The sequence below is a fragment of the Dendrobates tinctorius genome, unplaced genomic scaffold (assembly GCF_039654945.1).
Source record: "Dendrobates tinctorius isolate UK_male_01 unplaced genomic scaffold, ASM3965494v1 ptg000039l, whole genome shotgun sequence".
Classification (NCBI taxonomy): domain Eukaryota; kingdom Metazoa; phylum Chordata; class Amphibia; order Anura; family Dendrobatidae; genus Dendrobates; species Dendrobates tinctorius.
Genome location: NW_027361707.1, coordinates 17615135 through 17637500, shown reverse-complemented (window position 1 = coordinate 17637500; position 22366 = coordinate 17615135). Strand labels below are relative to the sequence as shown.

At 41.9% G+C, this 22366-nt stretch overlaps 1 protein-coding gene across 8 annotated transcripts in view; it reads left to right on the top strand.

The window, feature by feature from the left end:
* JAKMIP1 (janus kinase and microtubule interacting protein 1) overlaps positions 1-22366 on the top strand; it is a 200140-nt gene that overhangs the window by 154875 nt on the left and 22899 nt on the right. For 4 of the 8 annotated variants that reach the window (XM_073574505.1, XM_073574504.1, XM_073574510.1 and 1 more), the window contains exons 12-18: positions 3684-3746; positions 4408-4506; positions 8490-8591; positions 10894-10947; positions 17402-17467; positions 20115-20195; positions 21001-21078. In XM_073574505.1, the coding sequence (XP_073430606.1) occupies positions 3684-3746; positions 4408-4506; positions 8490-8591; positions 10894-10947; positions 17402-17467; positions 20115-20195; positions 21001-21078 (543 nt within the window). The remainder of the gene's footprint in view (positions 1-3683; positions 3747-4407; positions 4507-8489; positions 8592-10893; positions 10948-17401; positions 17468-20114; positions 20196-21000; positions 21079-22366) is intronic. The other 4 variants (XM_073574508.1, XM_073574507.1, XM_073574509.1 and 1 more) reach the window with 2 other exon arrangements.

Below are 22366 nucleotides of genomic sequence, written 5' to 3'. Positions count from 1 at the left end.
AAGCTTCGTTCTTGGAACTGGTGCTGGTCCAAGTTTGTACACAAATGTGGCTATGTGATGACTTACAATGTTATGAATAACCACTTCATGATCTTTGGGGTCTGACCTCTTGAACCCCACAACTAATCCCTAGTAAAAAAGTAGCCACAGTTTTTTTTTTTTTTTTTTTGTTTTTTTTTCTATGCAGAGGGATATTCTTTGCACATTAAAAGGGAAAAACTTTGAAGCTTTTCAATCCCCTTATTCTCAGGGCCTCCTCGCACTCTCTGGGCCTCCTCGCACTCTCTGGGCCTCCTCGCACTCTCTGGGCCTCCTCGCACTCTCTGGGCCTCCTCGCACTCTCTGGGCCTCCTCGCACTCTCTGGGCCTCCTCGCACTCTCTGGGCCTCCTCGCACTCTCTGGGCCTCCTCGCACTCTCTGGGCCTCCTCGCACTCTCTGGGCCTCCTCGCACTCTCTGGGCCTCCGCGCACTCTCTGGGCCTCCTCGCACTCTTTGGGCCTCCTCGCACTCTTTGGGCCTCCTCGCACTCTCTGGGCCTCCTCGCACTCTCTGGGCCTCCTCGCACTCTCTGGGCCTCCTCGCACTCTCTGGGCCTCCTCGCACTCTCTGGGCCTCCTCGCACTCTCTGGGCCTCCTCGCACTCTCTGGGCCTCCTCGCACTCTCTGGGCCTCCTCTTACCCAGCAATCATTGAGAGATGACTCATCCTAATGTTATACCATAATTTACTAAAGGAGTATATCCCTAAGGCCACTAAAATGGCTATTACTATTTGGGGTCGCTCACATAAGCATATAACTTGAACGAGCGCTAACCGATGTTTTATCAGAAATCACTTAGACCAATGTTATTGTATGGGGCATGAGAAAAACAAAACGCTGCATGCTTCACAAATCGGATCGCAGTCACTCATTCAAGTCTGAGTGTGTGGGAAAACATCGGAATGCAGTCCGATTTTGTGGACTTGGCACAATGGAGAAATTTTGTTTTCAACTCACTTGTGCAATGATTCTGTCATGTGTGCGAATCTGATTGCACCAAGCTGACACTCGGCTAAAACGCAGATTAGAATTTGAGCCGATTGTCATTATATAATCGATCCGATTCTCTTGTATAAGAGAATCCATGCCCTTCTCGTAGCTGTAAAAGGTGGAGTAGAGGGAGTTGTTTGCAACAAGTATTCAATATTCCTGCATCACCCCCAAAGGAGAAATAAAGCATTACTTAGTTTACTTAGTGCCCAGTGAAGTCAATCGGCTTTAAGTCCTAACTCCCTATTCCGCTGTTTGTTTGAGTAAAGTTGTTTTTTTTGTTTTGTTTTTTTGTTTTAAGCTTGGTGTTGTACATGTTGGGTTGCAATATGGCATCATCTGTGCCATAAGTGTTCCGGAGGGTTTAGCTAAAGATCTGTTCTTTGGTCCTTGTAATCAGTGACTATATTGGTTTCTCGTTGTTATTCAGCGGCGGTGCTCGTACATCATGAGGGTCTGTCAGGGTACAGCACAGAATCGCTGGCAAGAGACCTCAACAAGACAAAAGCACCAAACCCCTACATAAGAGCCGCACAGCTGCCAGATCCTCCTTATATAAGAGCTTTATCATGAGTTGTGAGTTCTCACAGGCATGATGGCGACCGCACACTAATATTATTTTTTTAGCGCACCATTGATTCCATGAGACCGCACACTAATATTATTCATGCAAATTAGAAATATAGATTACAGTCAAGAAGCTAACAATGACAGACTGGTACAGAGGAGAGAGGACCCTGCCCTTGTGGGCTTAGTCTACAGGGGAAGGAGACGGTAGGTTGGGGCATCGCGGCAGCTCCGGTGGAGGTGTTAGCGGGGTCATTGCAGGCTGCAGCTTTCTTGAAGAGATGAGTTTTCAAGTTCCGTCTGAAAGTTCCGAGTGTGTCGGATAATCGGAGGTGTTGTGGCACAGAATTCCAGAGGATGGGGGATACTCGGGAGAAGTTTTGGCGGCGATTGGGTGATGAATGTACGAGTATGGAGGAGAGAAGGAGGTCTTTTATGTGTTAAAAGATATCGGGAGATTAGTTCAGAGATATATGGAGGAGACAGGTTATGGACTTTTTTGTAGGCCAATGATAGTAGTTATAGTTAGTAGTAACATTGAACTTTAGATAATATAATTTCTAATCCAACCTGTTCAATCATTCCTTCAAGGGACTTCCAGACCCCCAAAACATAGGAGAGAGCAAAATAAAATTACTTTATTTGAGTACTAATAAATGTTATACCTAAGGTGTCCGGCTAATATGTAAAATATAAGGGTAAGACAACACAAAGGGGTGTTTATCCAAGGGACAATAAAAAGTAACATAAGTAGTAATACTCGTCTACGGCACCCACCTGGATGGAGCGCAGACAGCCGTGATGTGGTCTGTACAGGGACCGGAAACGGTGTAGTCAAAGTTCCACGAGGTGCCGAACCTACGTGGCCTGTGACTGGGGGCCGGCGTCAAGTGACTACGTTTTATTTTGTCCAAACAACCCTTTTAATATCTGTGTGCATAAGAGTAAGGTTGCACATATTTGTGTATTTTGATGTATTTAAGTCAAGGAGGTGTTGGTATATGTCGGTGATATATTGGTGTATGTACTTTTTTCTTTTATGTTCGTTTCTTCGTGTTCACATCCTAAGCAAAATATTAAAAATTTCCAGGCGATGACTCAAGTATAGATTTGCACTACATAAAGTAAAACAAGCTAATCCAGAGTTACTGATTTACTACGGCCACCAAATTCCAGATTTTTTTTTTTTTTTTCTTTCCGAAATTTTCCACTTGGCAGGGAACATAATAAAATGAGAAAGTAACTTGTATATTCCCAAAGTACCTCTCATGCTGATCCACAGCTGTCACGCCGCTGGTCCCTTTCCATAAGGGATAGTGTTCCAGCAACTGACATGTGACCGCTGCAGCCAATCACTAGCATCAGCTTTGATGGTAGCAATGTCGATATGTAACTGCTGAGGTCAGTGATTGGCTGCAGTGGTAACGTAATAATACCTGGAAATTGGAGAACAGCTGGCAAAAACCAGTTGAGCTGGAATTTTAAAAAAAAATTATGACCCATAAAGAGAAATTTTGCAATGATGTCCCACCTTAATGGTTCATGCATAGATTTTGTAGCACTGTTACATCTGTCCCTCTTCTGCGTAGTGTTTCTGATATCGTAGGCCTACGGCTGGTGGAGGAGGACTGAGGTCAGATGGTTCAGTTACTTAAAGGGAACCTGTCATGTTGAAAATGTTATATATCCTGCAGGTGGCATGTTATAGAGAAGGAGGCGATGATCAGATTGATTGACATTTTTGTGGGTAAAAATGTCAGTATAACTTGTATTTTATTCATTGACATCCCTGGTTTTCATATGCGTGCGGTCCTACTCGGTGACTGAGTGTTCCCTGTATAACTGTGCTTCCAGAGTGAGGTGTCAATCACTCAGTAGGACCGCCCACTGGACTCTTGTTTATAGAAACACCAGGGATTTCAGTGAATAGAGTACAAGTTATACTGAGTGTTTTCTAGCTAGGCCTCTACATCATTCTGCTTATCTTCTCCTCATTACCATGTTGTCCACAGATCGAACTGTCCCTTTAAAACTCTGTTTATGGAAATAATTTTCTAATATATTCTTCGTCTTTTTTTTCATAGGATTCCAAATGGATAGAAGAGAAGCAGCATCTCCTGAGGAAAAACCAAGAATTGTTAGAAAAGGTACTGTCTATGTTTTGTAACACTGATGTAGTGTTTAGTATAGTTAAAGGGGTATTCCTCTCAGTGCAGGTTTTCATTTTCTCCCGATTTCTTCCATTTCTCTGAAAAGTAGCTAAGGACGTGTGTCTTGGGTAAGAGGACGGATTTCATGTTCTTTTTCTCTTTTTGCAGAAAGATCAGATACAACATTGGAAAAAAATGGTTGATTTCCCGGCTCAAATATTTCGGGAGATTTAAAGGGGTTCTTGGGATAAGTCATCAATATCAGATCGGTGGGGGTCCAAAACCTGGCACGCCCAATAATCAGTTATTACCGACTTCAAAATGTGATATGTGAACGTAACCAAAACAGTTTAAGGGTTTGTCTTATTGAGATACCCACTTTTCAAAGAAGCCAGCATCGCCATATTCCCTTAGGGGGGCTGTTATCGTGAAACATACCCTTTAAAGGGAATTTACCAGGAGCTTTAGGGTCACCAAAATAAAGTATCACAAGTTCACACATACCTTCCTGCGTGCAAATAGTTATTCCGCCTCTGAGAAAATCAAGTTTATGCCCGATTTATTAATTATTGTTAACTATGATTATTTTCTTCATTAATCTGTGAACATATTGGAGACAAAAATATTTGATTTGCAATTTTTTTTTTTTTTTTTTTAGATATTTAAGTATGAATTGGATGAGAGTCAGCTGAAAAATGACATCCAGGACGCCAAAGACCAGAACGAACTCTTAGAATTCCGCGTTCTTGAACTCGAAGTAAGAGATTCCGTCTGTAAACTCTCCTCGGGAACAGACCTTGCTTTTGAGTCTCGGATTAAATATATTTAATACACATGGATATATGGGAGCGGGAAGATTGGCTAAGTTCAGGGGAAGTGCAGAAAAAGAAAACACACTTTGGCCTTTTATACGTTGCGAGAGATTAGTCCATGACTACCCAATGGGCGCTGTTTATTACACCTAACGTCATAATAATTTTTGCATATATTTCCCAGTTCGAGTTGTTTAATTTTCTGCATGTCTAATGTGAAAGTCCACACTGTGAATTAAGTCCGTTTTATTTTAGTGTCTGTGTATTTGAACCTTGCATGTTTGCATTTTTTTTGCTTTTTCAGATGAATATATATATATATATGATTTTAAAATATTTTCTCATAATAAAAGTATTTGCCTTTGGCTTTATTTGCTTCCATTTGCTTAATTTACTCCAACTAATTCCAGCACGTAATTAAAGTTTACATCTGTGTGTCGGTTTCTGTTTTTATTTTTATTTATTTTTTTTAGTGCTCATTTTATTACTTTTTATCCCTTTTTTTTTTTTTTCCAGCATGATCCCATTGGCTATTAATTTCACGTTGACACTTAAAATACTACCTCCACTTCCATCCTTTTCTTTCACTCTTACTCTATTTTCATTAATTTTAGCCCCAATCGGACATCTCTGTTTCATGTACTATTACTGAATAGAATACCAACCTATTATAGTGTATGGGGCTGTTCATATGTCGGTGGCTTTTTTCCGAATACTTGGTCAGCAAGAAAATATAAAACACAGGCATGGTCATTTTTTACCTGAGTCGTGGATCAAACGCCCCCATTCAGGTTTAAAGAGGCATGGAAAACTTGCGACAGCACAATGATGCCATCGGCGTTGCATCCATTTTTCATTGACTGACCAAAAACTGATAAAATCCTGATCCAAAGCACTAATAAAAGTTGGTCAGTTCTTCGCATACGCAAAAGTAAATGCAAATAATGTCTAAATGAGACTTTAGTCCTTATTTTTGTCTATTTCTGAGCTCCAATCAGCTGATTTATGACCACATCAAAGTTAAGCTTAACTTTGATGTGGTCATAAGGCAGAGTTCACATGGGCGTATTTCACGGTCAATACCCAGAAGAAGCACAGGTATTCCAACCTGAACGTACAGGCTTGTAGACGCACACGAGGCTGTAAGTTCGGGTCAGAAGACCCACGGTCAGTCCGGGGATAGCGATCTGAATATGGGCCATTAAATATACCCATCTGAACCTGGTCTTAGAGGAAGCTCACTGACAAATTCTCCATTTAAATCGATCTGCAGAAATTTTTATTTTTATTTTTTTTAATGAAACCCAAGTGCAAAAATAGTTCGCAGACCAAAATACACCCATTGGAGGAAAAAAAGGTATATGCTTAAAATCTGGAGGGAAGGGTTGGTACCTTGGAACTCTCATAAGAATATAATGAAATGTGGTTGTTCTTATTTGGGGAAGAAAAAATGTATAATTGGCATTCTATCTCCACTAGAAACTTTTACATAAAGTTTTTCTTTCCTCATCCTGCTGGGATATCGTTTGGTTTCCATTTACCAAAAATTGGATAAAACAAAAGACGGATGAATTCTTCAGGTTTTAAGCTTTTCTTTTATTTGTTAATGGTGATGAATAACCTTACCAGCCCTGAGTGCTATACCAGTGTTATGCCGTATGCCTTTTACAAATATCTTTATCTGAGGTTTGTTTGTTTTTTTAAATTTGAGACATTTCTCAATGATTTGTTTTTTTTTTGTAGAAACGATGTATAATACTGATTTCTTAAAGGAAAATTCCACATCTAAAAAATAATAAAAAAAAACAAAAAAAAAAAAAAAACTGCCTTGTTAAAACTTCATATAGTATTGAGTGACTATTAACACTTTCCTTGATCTTTCTTGGCAACTTTTCACAATGTTTTCTTCTTCTTCATCATTCACAGTCAGAGCTCATTTTAACAATGGTGTCCACCCTGCAAAAAAACAAATGCAAAAAATACAAGCAGAGCGAATAATTTATAATTTGATGGTTACAATGGGAAATTCCAATTTTCACCAGAAGTCAATTTTAAAACTCTTGCAAACACGGTTCGTGCGATTAGACATTGCGTAATGCCACGTTTCGGTTGTAGAACGTGCTGGGATCGGCAACGCTCTCTGTTAGTATTTACTGCGGCAGCAAACAGAAACCCCCAAAAGTAGCTGATCGACTGTGAACGGAGAAGAAAAGACAATTATAGTTAAAGTATTCAAAGGGTTAACGTGTTATCATGTGGAATGTAAAAAGTTGAAGGTTCATATTTAGGACTGATTTTTTTTTTTTTTTTCTTTTAAATGCATTTCTGCACGTTCTATAAAGATGAATAGAGGACAGTCGCAAAAATTTCTGCAGCAAATCTGCCACAAGTATGGATAGATTGGCCGAGGGTCTGTTTTTATTAAATGTATACATTTTTACATTAGAGTTTCAGTAAGAGTGTAGGCCATGGTGACTTCAACAGCCAAATGTTCTTTAATTTGATTTAAAAAAAAAAAAAAAGTCAGAAGAAGGAGCTCGCTGACAGATTCACTCATTCTGCAGCCTGCTGCGCACATTAATACATAGAGGCTGTAGAAGATCAATGGTCCAAATTCTTTAATGAAACCCTATAGCAAAAATACATACATTTATGTATCCAAAATGACCCTCTGGGTGTTGTATGAATCAGAGCGCGATCAGAACGCAGTGCACGGACCGGAGAGTGACATCTTCAGGTTTACCTATGCAGCTCTCGCGCACCGGACAGGAGAGCCGCCGGCCAGTCCATGCACTACGTTCCGATCTTGCTGTGATTTATACAGCCGTCTATCTGTGCGCTAAAGGGCTACATGTATCTTTTAAAGTTGTTTTTCTCGCTTCAGAAATTTGACAGGTCATCAATATCAGATTTTGGGGCACCCCCAGCAATCGCTTGTTTTCTGGTGGCAGCCGTATATGAGCACAGCTATGTTCACTGTGTAGTAGCTGTTACTGGGTGCTGCAGCTCAGCTTCTATTCTCTTTTATATAGGAGCCGGACTGCAGTAACCGGTAACCGCTACTACACGGTGTGCAGAACAGTGCTGACTCAGTGCCATTTACTGGGAACATCTGGTCAAAGCTGATTGGGGAACAGCCACCACAGAGAGGTCATCAATATCTGAAGCCTAGATAACACCTTTTAAGATTTTGTGGTCAATCGGACATGTTATATGGGACTCCAACTTCAGGGTAAATTAATTTATTGTTTTAAAGGGTTAATCCCATCTTCATAAATGAATATTGTCCGATAGTGCTTGTAAAAATGAGCACTTTTGCCATTTATGGCTTTTTAAAATTTGTTTCTGTTCTTGAGCTATTAATACTTTTTTTTTTTTTTTTCTTTGTTCACAGCTTGTTGCCTAGGACACCGACCACCTCTGAGGTCTATCTTGTCTTTTAGAAGCTTGCAGGGATTAAGATAAGGAAATAACAGTGCGATCTTACAGTCGTCACCAGTTTCAAAACCGTGCTTACTTCCCCAATAGAAAAAGCGCTTGTAAGCACTGCACATGTTTTGCTGTCTAACAGTGGTGGTCGGTCTCCAAGGCAACAAACTGTACACAAAAGAAAAGTGTTAATATCTCAAGAATGGCTGAAAGTTTTAACAAGCAGTAAATTGCAAAACTGCTTGTATTGTATTTGCAAGTACTATTGGACAATACCCATGTAAGAAGATGGGAATTTCTCTTTAAAGGGAAAGCTATATAAGGGTAAGGAGCCCCTTTTTGGCATAGAGGAGGGTTATATCAATAAATGGACTTTTCTCCTGATGAGTACAAGCTGATTTTTTGGTGATAGCTTCCAGTGTTTATATCAGGGCGATTCTCCGTGACATTCTTAGGTGTTCTATTAGGATCAAATGTAAAATAACACATTTTTTCCCAGGAGAGAGAACGAAGGTCTCCAGCCTTTAACCTCCATATAGCAAGCTTCCCAGAAAATAATGGAAGCGCTCTGCAGCTTTTCTGTCAGCAGGAAGGAATTAAGGTAGATGCAGATTCACTTCTCTCTTCTGGTGCATACCATGTGTTTCCACTGCCATTAACCCATGAAACGTCCTTATGCCTCATGCATGGTCACCATTGCCATTGTACAGCTAATGTGGAGTTTTAACCCTGTGAGAGGTCCAGCCGTTGCCATTTGCTTACAAGACTGATGGTGAAGACACATTTGATTAGTTGACAGATGGCTACTTTTACTACGCAAAGGTTTAGTGCACCTTGCCACATGCTCAGTAAATACTTAGGACCATCTATGGGGGGAAGGTTGTCCAAAAATTGACACACTTTTGTTTGTGGTTCCATATTAAAAACCTTGAGGTCCACAGCCTAAAATTATAGGTGAGAGTGGACATATTGACTGCAGAAACACAAAATGCAGTGGTAACACTAGTAGAAGTCGTATAAAAGTGCATCCAAGTGTTACAAGATCTGTAGGTAACCTCTCTGTATATGGAGGATAAGCGTGGCCATTATCGTTAGATAAAAGCCGGCAGGTCCCAATTTTCATTTCTTGTGTATGGTGGTGTGGAGACTCTCCTCCCGATAGCAGATATTAAGAGAAAAAGAAGGGTTGGGCATGTTGGATTTTAACATGCATGATCCTTTTGGTCTAATGAGAGATAAGCCTCCAAATCCCCATTAAATGGCTTGTTCACTACAACATTTAATTGTAGATATTGGATCATGGTGGTCTTAAGATTAAACAAAAAAAAAACAGACACTCCCTTACTAGACCTCGGCCATTCCTCCGCACTCCTGCCTGTGTCTCCTAGAAGTCTCCTGGTTAGATGGGGGATGTCACATGACAACTACTACACTCAATCAGTGGTCACTGGTTGGTTGCAGCTTTGACATTCCATCCGAATTGGAAGAATTGCTAGAAGTTTTTTTTTTTTTGTTTTTTTTTCTGGCCATTTACAGGCCACTGGCATTATGTGATGTTCATTTCCGGAAGATAAATCAAGGAGTTCGGCTAGAGAGACAGGTTGTGGTGCCAAGGAATAACTATGGTCTACTAGACATGGGCACATATACCATTGGTACAACTTGTGTAGCTCTATAGAGGTAGCCCAAGAGTAATGGGGTTTTATTCCACTTCTAGAGTAGGTGCAATTGTGCATTACGATGTGCTATTGGACTACAAGGACCCACATACTGTTCTTGCAAAGGAGACCATTTTTTTAGTCTGTGTCCGCCCCTCCTACTAGGCCAGCATCTGCTATTTTTATTTGATTTAATTCCCAACACTTGACTCTTTGTATATAATTGTAATGGACAGTCCCTTTAGGAACACAGAATTGAGCAAAAAGATTTCTAGGACCCTGGACTTGTGGCCATGTCCGGGACCAGAGCCCTTTCAACCTCTTACCCTGCATCTCTTCTGATTAATATGTGACCGGTATGTAGGAGGAGGTGTGTGGGGCTCTGGTCCTGGGGACAAGGATTACTGATGTGACTCAGGTTCTACGAATCTTCTTTCTCAACTCTAGAACATAGCGTGCTTGGATAGGCCAAGCATGCATGTGCAGAGTTGAGATATGGGGTATGTAGAAGAAGGTTTGTGGGACTCTGGTCCTCGTGAGACGTATTACTGACGGGGCTCAGGTTCTACGAATCTTCTTTCTCAACTCTAGAACATGTGTGCTTGGCTAGGCTGAGCATGCCTGTGCAGAGTAGAGATGGAGGGTATGTAGGGGAAGGTTTGTAGGGCTCTGGTCCTGGGGACACGTATTACTGACGTGGCCAAAGGTTCTACAAATCTTTTTTCTCAATTCTAGAACATCCGTGTGTTTGGCAATGTCGAGTATGCGGTTGTTCTATCCCAGTACACCATTTTATACCCCTATCAAACACCGGACGTTTACCTATATATAAAGGGCAATGTAGGATCTGCAATATGACAATGGTTTACGATAGTCCACCCATTTATGATTACTTGGTGCCATTATACTGGCATATCCTAGTGTTTACGGGTGATGCATAAACCGGTGTCTTCATCTCTCACGCCATTGTATAGAGTAGCCTGTATTGATGCTTGAACAGTGATTCAGGCTCTTTAGTGATGGGGAGACCTGCAGATGATTGCTCTACAATCTGTTGCAGGCCTCAATGGGACATAAAGAGTCTTCAGTCTATAGCTGCATGGTATGTATTCCTCAACAATCATCTTCAAGTTTCATCGTTTCCACATTTGCTGTCGGCCGTTCTCTGCTTTGTATATCAGGATAAGTGCAGACACTGCGGGGCATGCCCTGGTCTTATGTACTCACATGGCTGCTCTCTTTCAGGATGTAGATATTTCGGAGCTGATGAAGAAGCTGGATATACTTGGAGATAATGGGGTAATTTTCTGATTCATGTTGATACTCCATAACCTGTGGCTGCTTTCTGTCTTTAATATACACTCTTCAACATTGAAATTGAATCATTACAAAAAAGAAAAGTCATGGTATTATGGAAATTATAGGATGGATAGACATGATACTGATATGAAAAGGATCAAAAAATGGAAAATAATTGTTAAAAACAACTTGATTTATTGAGTATCGAGTATGAGCCCCATGTGCAGAAATCCCCACACATCCATGTCTTGGCTGCTATCAATCACGTTATTAATGGTTGTCTAAGAAATGTTCTGACATGCTAATCATCAAGATCCTCTGCTGGCAGCTCTCTTTGCATTTGCTGACTAATGATGTCTGAGATGTGCTGTATGGGAGAAAGTATGGAGATGTTGCAGGCCATGGTAGTGCTTTAGGCCATGCAGGTTTCTCACCGTAGCACAAGCAACATGTGGCCTGGCACTGTGGTGTTGAAAATGTCCCAGAGACATTTTCATGCTTCCTCGCAAAGACCTCTTCATTGCTATGTGCTTTTGATCTCCGGACACATCTCCGGCTATCACCATATCCAACAAAAGCAGGACTCATTGCTGAAGCGGATGGACCTCCATTCCAGTCTCCATTGCCATCTTGCTCTGCACCATGAAAACCTTTCAGAGCAATGGCATGAGGCCAATGGATAACCTGTAGCTGGATATCTGGCTTGTAGCCCAATGTTGTGCAACACCTGATGATTTGTGTAGACAATGTTTGATGCCTTGTTCTCGGTATGTGATGTCTAACTTCACTTGCAGTACATAAAGATTCACTTTGCACCGTTCTAATCGAGCGAGACCACATGAGCAACACCGTGAAGATGCCTTCACGATGGAAAGTCACCCTAGTCCTACTCTCTGGATTATGGTGTTGGGTGACAATGTAGCCTAGTCTTCATTCCAGGTACACTAATAGGTCAGCATTAGGCCGGGATCACACAAGCAAGAAACACAGCCGAGTCTCACATGTTAATACCCAGCACTGCCGCCGGCACTCAGGAATGGAGTGTGCTGCTCCATGTATTGCTATGCGGCCGCGCGCTTCGCTCCTGAGTGCCGGCGGCAGTGCCGGGTATTAACATGCGAGACTCGGCCATGTTTCTCGCATGTGTGATCTCGGCCTTACATTGATTGGGTGGTGGAACCACTAGTATGGCCAGTTTTCCAAAGTGTCCCATGAACCATTTTTCAACACGACAACACCAGGCCACATGCTACCATGGATTTTACAGTCTAGAGACTTGTCTCCTATGGAGCACTTCTGGGACATCGTTGATCGGCAATTGCACAGGGAGCTCCCGGCAGTGCATCTTGATGATTTGCCCAAGTGCATTCAGCGTGGCAGAACGTTCCTCAGACGACCATTAATAACCTCATTAACGGCAGCCGAGGCTGTAAGTGCAGGGATTTCTGTATGTGTCTGATTTCACTGTTGAGGAGTATAGGTTTTTTTTTTTTTTTAGCATTTAACAATTTGCGTCTAATTACAATTTTATCTAACGCTGATGTTTTCTGCTCCAAAGCAAAAAACAGAATTGTTTTTAAGTCAGATATTGTGGGAGACCTTTAATGAGTACCTGTTCTTTTAAACATCTCAGGTAGAAAAGGATGATCTTGCTGCCCTCAGCTCCCCATAACAAATTAAAACAACTGTTAGTGCATATTACTTTTTTTTGAGTGGTTGGTTCCTTTTCATTCGAATTCTGCCAGCACTATAGGTGCTAAAACTTCCTTTCCTTCACTTCCCAGTATGCAATGTTCCTGCCATTGTCCAGAACTGAAAACCCACCTCTTTGTATGTTATGCCTGTATACTATTTGACATTCAGCAGAGCAGCAGCAAAGAGTCTCGGACCTGTCCCTGAATTCCTGTGCTCGATACATCTCGGGGGTCTTCTGCTACAGGTGGATTACACTTGACAATGGGCAGTGAACAACAAGTTATACAAAAAAAGAAAAGCAGCTGTTAGCTGTCACTTTTGAGTGCTCTGTGGGTGTAAGAAAACCAATTTTTTGGCAATTTAACAATGCAAACCATGCATTTAATACTATTGTGAATTTAGCTGAGGAAAAGGTGCAGATTCGCTGCACATTTCACCCTTCGCATGCTAGGAAACCTTCACTTATTTTGCGGACCCTACACAGATCCATTACTTTCACCCTCATTCTTTGCAATATTTATTGCTATAAACCATGAAATTATTACGGGTCTGTGATCTCCGGATTATATCAAGAGAGTGTCTAATATATGAAGACTGAGCCATCGTTGTGTGACCGATCCACAGTATGAAGAGTGCGAGTTTGGAGGTCATCTTACCAACAGCATTCATGTTATCACTCAACATTTCTGCTGGGGTAATAGGAACGTGTAGGTCCTGCCCCTAACTTTGGGAATGCCCCTAAAACACCCGCTTTGGAGCAGGGTTTATACAAAACCCACCCCATTTCTGGCTGGGAAGCACCAACTGGATTTTGAACATTCCCTGAAAATTCAGGACAATTGATAGATAATATACAGTGCCTCGCAAAAGTATTCGGCTCCCTGGAACTTTTCAACCTTTTCCCACATATCATGCTTCAAACATAAAGATACCAAAATTAAAATTTTGGTGAAGAATCAACAACAAGTGGAACACAATTGTGAAGTTGAACAAAATTTATTGGTTATTTTAAATTTTTGTGGAAATTCAAAAACTGAAAAGTGGGGCGTGCAATATTATTCGGCCCCTTTAACTTAATACTTTGTTGCGCCACCTTTTGCTGCGATTACAGCTACAAGTCGCTTGGGGTATGTCTCTATCGGTTTTGAACATCGAGAGACTGAAATTCTTGCCCATTCTTCCTTGGCAAACAGCTCGAGCTCAGTGAGGTTGGATGGAGATCGTTTGTGAACTGCAGTTTTCAGCTCTTTCCACAGATTCTCAATTGGATTCAGGTCTGGTCTTTGACTTGGCCATTCTAACACCTGGATACGTTTATTTGTGAACCATTCCATTGTAGACTTTGCTTTATGTTTGGGATCATTGTCTGGTTGGAAGACAAATTTCTGTCCCAGTCTCAGGTCTTTTGCAGACTCCAACAGGTTTTCTTCAAGAATGGTCCTGTATTTGGCTCCATCCATCTTCCCATCAATTTGAACCATCTTCCCTGTCCCTGCTGAAGAAAAGCAGGCCCAAACTATGATGCTGCCACCACCATGTTTGACAGTGGGAATGGTGTGTTCAGGGAGATGAGCTGTGTTGCCTTTACGCCAAACATTTCGTTTGGCATTGTGGCCAAAAAGTTCGATTTTGGTTTCATCTGACCAGAGCACCTTCTCCCACATGTTTGGTGTGTCTCCCAGGTGGCTTGTTGCAAACTTTAAATGACACTTTTTATTGATATCTTTGAGAAATGGCTTTCTTCTTGCCACTCTTCCATAAAGGCCAGATTTGTGCAGTGTACGACTGATTGTTGTCCTATGGACGGACTGTCCCATCTCAGCTGTAGATCTCTGCAGTTCATCCAGATTGATCATGGGCCTCTTGGTTGCATCTCTGATCAGTCTTCTCCTTGTTTGAGATGAAAGTTTAGAGGGACGGCCGGGTCTTGGTAGATTTGCAGTAGTATGATACTCCTTCCGTTCAATATGATCGCTTGCACAGTGCTCCTTGGGATGTTTAAAGTTTTGGAAATCATTTTGTATCCAAGAGACTTGATTATACACAGGTGGATTATATTTATCATCATTAGTCATTTAGGACAACATTGGATCATTCAGAGATCCACAATGAACTTCTGGAGTGAGTTTGCTGCACTGAAAGTAAAGGGACCGAATAATATTGCATGCCCCACTTTTCAGTTTTTAACTTTCCACAAAAATTTAAAATAACCAATAAATTTCGTTCAACTTCACAATTGTGTCCCACTTTTTGTTGATTCTTCACCAAAAATTTACATTTGGTATCTTTATGTTTGAAGCATGATATGTGGGAAAAGGTTGAAAAGTTCCAGGGAGCCGAATACTTTTGCAAGGCACTGTATGTATTCAAGACCAAACATAATGGAGGTTCATATCGATTACGATAAGCACCAACGACTTCCCTACCATATGGTGGTTCCCAATGCCAAATATCCAACATGTGTGGTCTCTGCTCACCCACAGACTCAACCATGCAGAGCCACACACTCATAGTCACCTCACCATTTATGTACCTCCCAACAGTGATGGTGTTAAGGGTCTGGTCAAGTGAGAAAGTCTCCAAGAGTGGACCCTCTGGATCGTGGCATCGAGGGGCCCCGGGCAAGCCGCCAGGTGGAGCCGACCCCTATACAGGGATCGTTAGGAGCAGGCCCAGGGGTTCGGGTACCACGATAGCCGGTACCAAGAGGGGCGGTTCAGAATAGACTGGAGTAAGACCACGGAAGTACAGAGTTATAGGAGGACTAGACCACAGACAGCAGGATGGAGCAGGGACACGGAGGACAGGACCGGAGTAGGACTGCAGGACTGGATCACGGACCGGAGGACAGGACCGGAGTAGGACTGCAGGACTGGACCACAGACAGCAGGACGGAGCAGGGACACGGAGGACAGGACCAGAAGAGGACTGCAGGACTGGACCACGGACAGCAGGACGGAGCAGGGACACGGAGGACAGGACCAGAGAAGGACTGGATCACGGACAGCAGTACGGATCAGGGACACGGAGTACAGGACCAGAGTAGGACTGGCCCACGGACAGCAGGACGGAACAGGGACATGGAGGGCAGGACCGGAGTAGGACTGCGGGAGACAAGTATAGCAAGGTAAGAGGCAGCGGTAGCGGGAGAGAGGCCTAGTGTGCTGTATGACATGACAATCCTCCGCCTCCAATACAGGAGGGCAGCCTGAAATGCCACAGCCTAGTCTCCCATTGGTCCGGCGGTGCTTCTGGGTCAGGGTATCGCCGGAGCACAAGAGCCGGGGAGGAGGCGCTGCCGCGAGGGAGGGAGGGAGAGAGGCTGTGACGCGGGAGCTGCGGCAGGGTGAGTATTCGGTGGCATGACATGGCAATCACCCTAAAAAGCAGGGGGCAGAGCAGTTTACAACTAAATGGGTTTTCTGCTGTATTAAAAAAATAAATACGGTAAATAAAATTGTGGTTTAATCATCTGTCCCGATCCAGCGCTCCTCCCACTGCAGTTACGTTACCAATGCTGCAGCCAATCAGTAATCTCAGCAGCTCTAAGCAACTCGTTCTGTCTACCCTGGCAAAGCCACTGAGCTCACTGATTGGCCTAAGCATGGTCGGTGTGATATCAGCGCCAAAGACAATAACAGATATCAGGAGCAGTGGTGGAGATTCAGTCCTGGAGAAGATAAGTTAAGGACATTTTGTTTTTTTAGACCCAGGGAGTGTGAGTAGAGTATCTTTTTAAACAAACTGCACCTGGGGGTAGCTAAGGGCAGAAAACCCCTTTAAGGATGGTTCATATTGCAGATTTAAGCTGTCTACAAATATCTAAAGGGCTGTCACATTGTAGAAGGATCAACTTTATTCTCATTTGCACAAGGAAAGACTAGAAGCAATGGGATGAAACTGAATGGGAGAAGACACAGATTAGATATTAGAAAAAACTTTTTGACAGTTAGAGTGATCAATGAGTGGAACAGGCTGCCACGAGAAGTGGTGAGTTCTCCTTCAATGGAAGTCTTCAAACAGAGGCTGGACAGACATCTGACTGGGATGATTTAGCGAATCCTGCTTCGAGCAGGGGGTTGGACCAGATGGCCCAGGAGGTCCCTTCCAACTCTACGATTCTATGATTCTATGATTCTATGAGCACTCTGAAATTTTGGGAGCAGTAAATGCTTTTTTATCTGTTAGGTAGAGCAAGAAAACTGAGAGGTCATAACATACGGTCTAGAGAAGACCTACACACATGGAAACAGTAAACACCATGCTATCTGTTGTCAGCTCAATACAGTCCCTTCCGCATAAGCCTGCAGCTGTTGCTCCTCTGGATTGTATCACCTAAAGGAAGCGCAGTCCAATCTACTGATTTCTGTTATCGAGCAAGACGAGCCGAGTAGATTGATATATAGTGTTAGGGGAAAAGGTAGCCACTGATTAATTGAAAATCCCTGCTAATCCTGGGCTTAGGGGTCCAGAGGGCGGTCCTAATCAGTGATTGACAGAACCTATCTATTTAAGCTTGTTTACAGAGATACTGTCAATAGACTTGAGCAATCGATTCACAGAACCCTAGTCCAGTGGCCACATCAGTGACCGCTTCATTTGCATAGCACTATATCCTACAAAGAAGTAGTGGAGGGTAACGAGGTGATTTTCTAAAAATTCAAAAAGTATGCATATCGAGGTCTTTTGCTCTGAGATGATGACCTCTCATGATGTAGGGTACAGTATATATAATATTGATTTTTGTTTTTTTCGACAGAATCTGCGAAATGAAGAGCAGGTTGCAGTAATCCAGGCGGGAACTGTTTTGTCCCTTTGTGAAAAGGTACCCAGCACTCACCGTACAATCTTTTCTTCTCTTTTGCTTCATTTGGAAAGTGGCGGCTGCTCTAAATGGAAGCTGCCCTCGACTGCCCTGACCGGGATGAGTTAGTGAATCCTGCTTTGAGCAGGGGGTTGGACCAGATGACCCAGGAGGTCCCTTCCAACTCTACCATTCTATGACTAATGATACGTGCAGGGAAGCGGTTAGATAGTTATATAGGTTGAAAAAGAGATCTAGGTCCATGAAGTTCAAGTCCATCCAGCATTGGGGAGGTCCATTTTTCCCCAATTCTAGTAAAAAAAATTTATGTGGGTATTTTTGGAAACTGAAGCTCCTGGATACGTGGTTTACCATAGAAGAATTAGCTTGATCGCCTCTACTAAAGATTCTAGATTTTAGCAAAAGTACCTAATGATGATTCTAGTCCCTTCCAGGTGAAGAAGTACAAGTCTGTCATTCATAATCCCACTCCGAGGCTTGTTCTCGGCACATAACAAAGCTTCTATCAATCTGCTGCCACCACTAATTAGAAATTAGTATTGATATAGCTGGTGTGACAATTTCTGAAGCTTGTTCTCCGCCAGAGCTTTGTCTCCTGGTTGATTGGTTCCCGGCTCAGTAGAGACATTTATTACATATAATTGGACCTAGTAGCTTCTCTTGCGAATGTTGCGCGTTAAGATATGTTAGACGTAACATAAATCAGGATTTAGCCAAGATCATTAAACTTCTTAAAGTGGGATTTCCCAAAACAACATTCCTTGTCCATATAGTCTATGGTAGATGGTGGTCCACAATATCATTTACGAAGCGTCTTTAAAATGGTAGTAAAGATTCTTGAGAAGAAGCAATTAGCAAAGAAAATGATTAGCGGATATAGCAAGAGAATCATAAGAAAAATCTAACCCAAGGAGCCCCATAATTTAACAGGAGCAGATCCAATATTACAATGACAGGTTCAGTAACTGTAATAATGTGGGCGGGAACAGTAGTTTTTAGGACATGTGCACGCAAAGTCTTTTTCAAGCAGATTCCACCTGGAACCCATCTGAAAAAGCAATAAATAAAAGTCCAAAAGAATTAACATCTGCACAGCAATGTCAAAACGAGTTGCTGTGCATATGTTCAGGCTTTTTGAACATCTTACAAAGTCGGGAAGTGGTAAAAAGAAATGACCTCACCATTGTTGTGCTGGCATTATTCTAGCCGCTCACTAATATTACATACAATCTGAATAATAAAAAACGCACTGGCGTAAAACACATCAGAAAATATGTACAAAATAGATGCTTACGAAAAAAAAGACTGCTAACATTTTCCTGAAGTGTCTTCTGCTTTAAAATCTCATCGGGTATGTCAATGTCTAAAAGACACTGTGTGCACATAGACCTAGGGAGGAACTAGGGCAAGACAGGGTGTGACCATAACTCTTGTCGATTCCATTAAACGTGCCGGTGTTTTCTACATTACAGAGGTGCACGGCACTTAGAAGTAGTGCCAAATTCAATGTACTCTGTCAAGAGTGGCGTAGTGCGCGATTGGGCTGCACCCGTTTGATGTAGCGGCCCAGTTGTTTCTGTAAACAATCTATTCATCAAACACCGGGCACCAATTCATTTATACCGGCGAATTTCTCCCACTCCTCTTATTGAATCTGCAGTATCTGATGAGTGGCACGCATGCGCCTCCGAGCATGAAATACTGGAGTAGGATTTCTGAATTAGGAAACGCTAATTTGGTATGCCAATGCCGCATCCCTGTCCTGCTCCTCTCATTTTGACAGAACTGGGTGAGAGAAACTGGCATTAAAACACCAAAAACTGCAAAATTTTAGCGCAACACAGAGTTGCTACAAAATTTTGATAATTTTCAAAAAACTTTTACGTAATTTTTTTTCAGCGTAAAAGCTTGGATGAATCGAGCCCCTTATGAATACACCCTGTAACTGAATAATGTCTAACTCATAAATGACAGCAATGCTAGTTTTTGAACTTGTTCTACGAGGTGGAAGCAAAATATTTTGCCACGAGTCACATTTCTCCTTTTTAGTGGCCCAAATATAGGTGATGATAATGTCATTATATACGTCCAGCTCTTGACAGTCTCCTCGAACATTAAAATTGTATACTGACATATTGGCCCCAATTCGTAATTTCAGTTGTTTTTTTTAATCCCTTTTTTTGTTTTTGTCTTGTGGTACTCACTGACCTCTTTTGCTCAAAATTCATCAAAACTGCGCACACGGTCGTGGGTTTATTGCAAAGTAAAAAAAATGGTTTTTTTCCTCCCATCAGTGGCCATTTTTGTGCCTTCTTGAACAAAAAGTCACGATTGAACCAAGCAAAAATATCTGGAATTACTAAACTCCATCCACAAAGTGAACAACCCAAAGCAAAAAACAGGGGAGCACATATAAAGCGGACTTCCAAAAAGACGCAAATAGAATAATGAATTGGGAGTAAATGAAAAAGAAGGAGCAAAACAAACAAAAATGGAAAAAAAAAAAAACAAGTGCAAAGCCAATGGTGGATCGGGGTGATAACCTATATTATCACCACCTGGTATATAAAAAAAAAAAGATACAATACTCAAGGAATCTGTCTGGTTTTAATTATTGGTTGGATGTTATATTTGTCTTTGGTTGCAGTGGTTAAAACAGATTGAGGTGACAGAAGCCGCCCTGACTCAGAAGATGATAGATCTGGAAAATGAGAAGGTAAGATTACGAGTAAGTGAAGTTTTTGTAAAATATTTTAAATCAACCAAACTTTTTCCATTTTCCTCCACTCTCAGTCTATGAGGCATCCATTGCTTACATCTTTCAGGTGGAAATTTTGAGGGATTTTTGGTTGATTTTTTGGATCATGTTGTGGCATCTTGGAGTCAAAATTACGGAGACATGTCCGATATGACGGTCCTATCAAAGCCACGTTCTCACGTTCAATATTTGGTCAGTGTTTTACATCTAAGCCAATACCAGAAGTGGTGACGTGTTTCTATTATACTTTTCCTCTGATTGTCCCACTCCTGGTTTTTACTTACAAATGGTGAGGTAAAATGCTGACCAAATACTGAACATGTGAACTTGGCCCAAAATCGGCAATGCAGTTTGCCAATACAAGTCTATGGGTCTGTGTAAAAAGCATGGATGACATCCATGTGTTGTCTGTTTTTCACTGACTCATAGATAGGAGTTGGAGAAACTTTTTTTTTTTTTTTTTTTAATTTCACATACTAGAAAAACTGATGAAACCCGAACCGAACTCTGATGAAACACTGACCAACGTTACTGATGAAACTCGGTCAATTTTTTTTTTGTGGGAAAAAAACTGGCAAGCGAATAAGGCCTTAGATTTGCAAACTCATTCATCATTCATTCCTTGAGAATGCCCATCTTCTACAGCTTCCATTATCCGTTTGGCCGATGTTCTGTCGAGTTTGAGGAGCACTTCATATCTTTTCTTAGAGCTCCTTGAACTGCTTCACTTTTCTTTTGCCAGTTCTTATCACTTTTTGTCCTTTTTTTTTTTAAGGAATTGTTCAGCAAACAGAAGGGCTACTTAGAAGAAGAACTTGATTACCGGAAGCAAGCACTTGATCAAGCACACATGGTAGGCGTTAAGTATGAACCCCATTACATGGTCGGGAATGATTTGTTTTGGACATTTGGGGTCTTGGAGATAAGTGAGGAGATTCATGATTCTGAATTAAACTTCCTAATAAATTTTTCATATTTAACCAGCATTTGAATTGCCTGCAGATCGGTGGGGGTTCGGGTCCTGAGACCCTCACCAATTACTTAACAGACCCCTGAAAATGCACAGCTCAATAGACAAACGTACTCACAGACCGGATCTAGGATTGAACAGAAAGCTTAGGCTTCTAGCCTATAGTACTTTTAGCCTATGCTTCCTATTGACTCTGTGCTCTGGTCTGTGTGCGCTCCTGTCTGCCGAGTTGTGTACTTCGTGGGGGTCTATTGCGCGATCGGTAGGGATATCAGGACTCATACCCCTACAATTTGCAGGTAATAACAGTGCTATTTGCAGGTAATAAAAGAGCTTAGTAAGAAAAATCAGTTAGAAAGTTACTCTATAAAAAAAAAATCTATCAGCGGAATTATAATTGCCAAAGTATTTATATGCACGTGTAGCTCTTTCAAAGTCAAGTCCAAGAATACCTTTATATGGCCAGTGCATTCCTGCGTAAGTGAGAAATCAGCCTTTCATATACAATTGAGGATGAGAAGCTTTTTGAGGATCTGAAGCCTCTGTCACTCCAGCTCTACTTCTCACCCAGCACCACTTCCTCCTGCATTACTGAAGTCACACAGCACAGAGGCTTTCAGTCAAGAACTGAGCGGCGCACAGCCCCAAGAGAAATAGTATGGGACGCGTCTAAAGCCTATCTAAGGGGTCTATTGATCATGGAAGTGAACAGAGTTAAGACTAAGTCTAGAGCATATGGGGATCTCTTCCAGAAAGAGGTTATCTGTGCGGAAATGCAATATTTGGAAACTCCGTCAGATACACACTTTAGTGCTTTAAAGGATGCAGAAAAATGATTAGCTCAATACGGGCTTTCAAAGGCTGCAAATAAATGTTATTTTCAGCACCGGGCTTACCGTACTTTGGGGAAGGAGAGGGAACTGGACGTTTGCTTGTTACCTTGCTCAGGACCCAATCTGGCTCCGCGATGGTGACAGAGATAAAAAATAAACGGGGAACTGGTGAGGTCTTCTGTGGGAATTTTAACAGCTTTTAGAGAGTTCTTTGGGACACTGTATGATTCTCGGGTGGGTTTTCCTGATGATATACTTACCAATTTTCTTGGGAGTGCTAGATTGCCTACCTTGTCGGAATTGGATGCTGCCACGTTGGAGGCTCCAATTAGTATGGA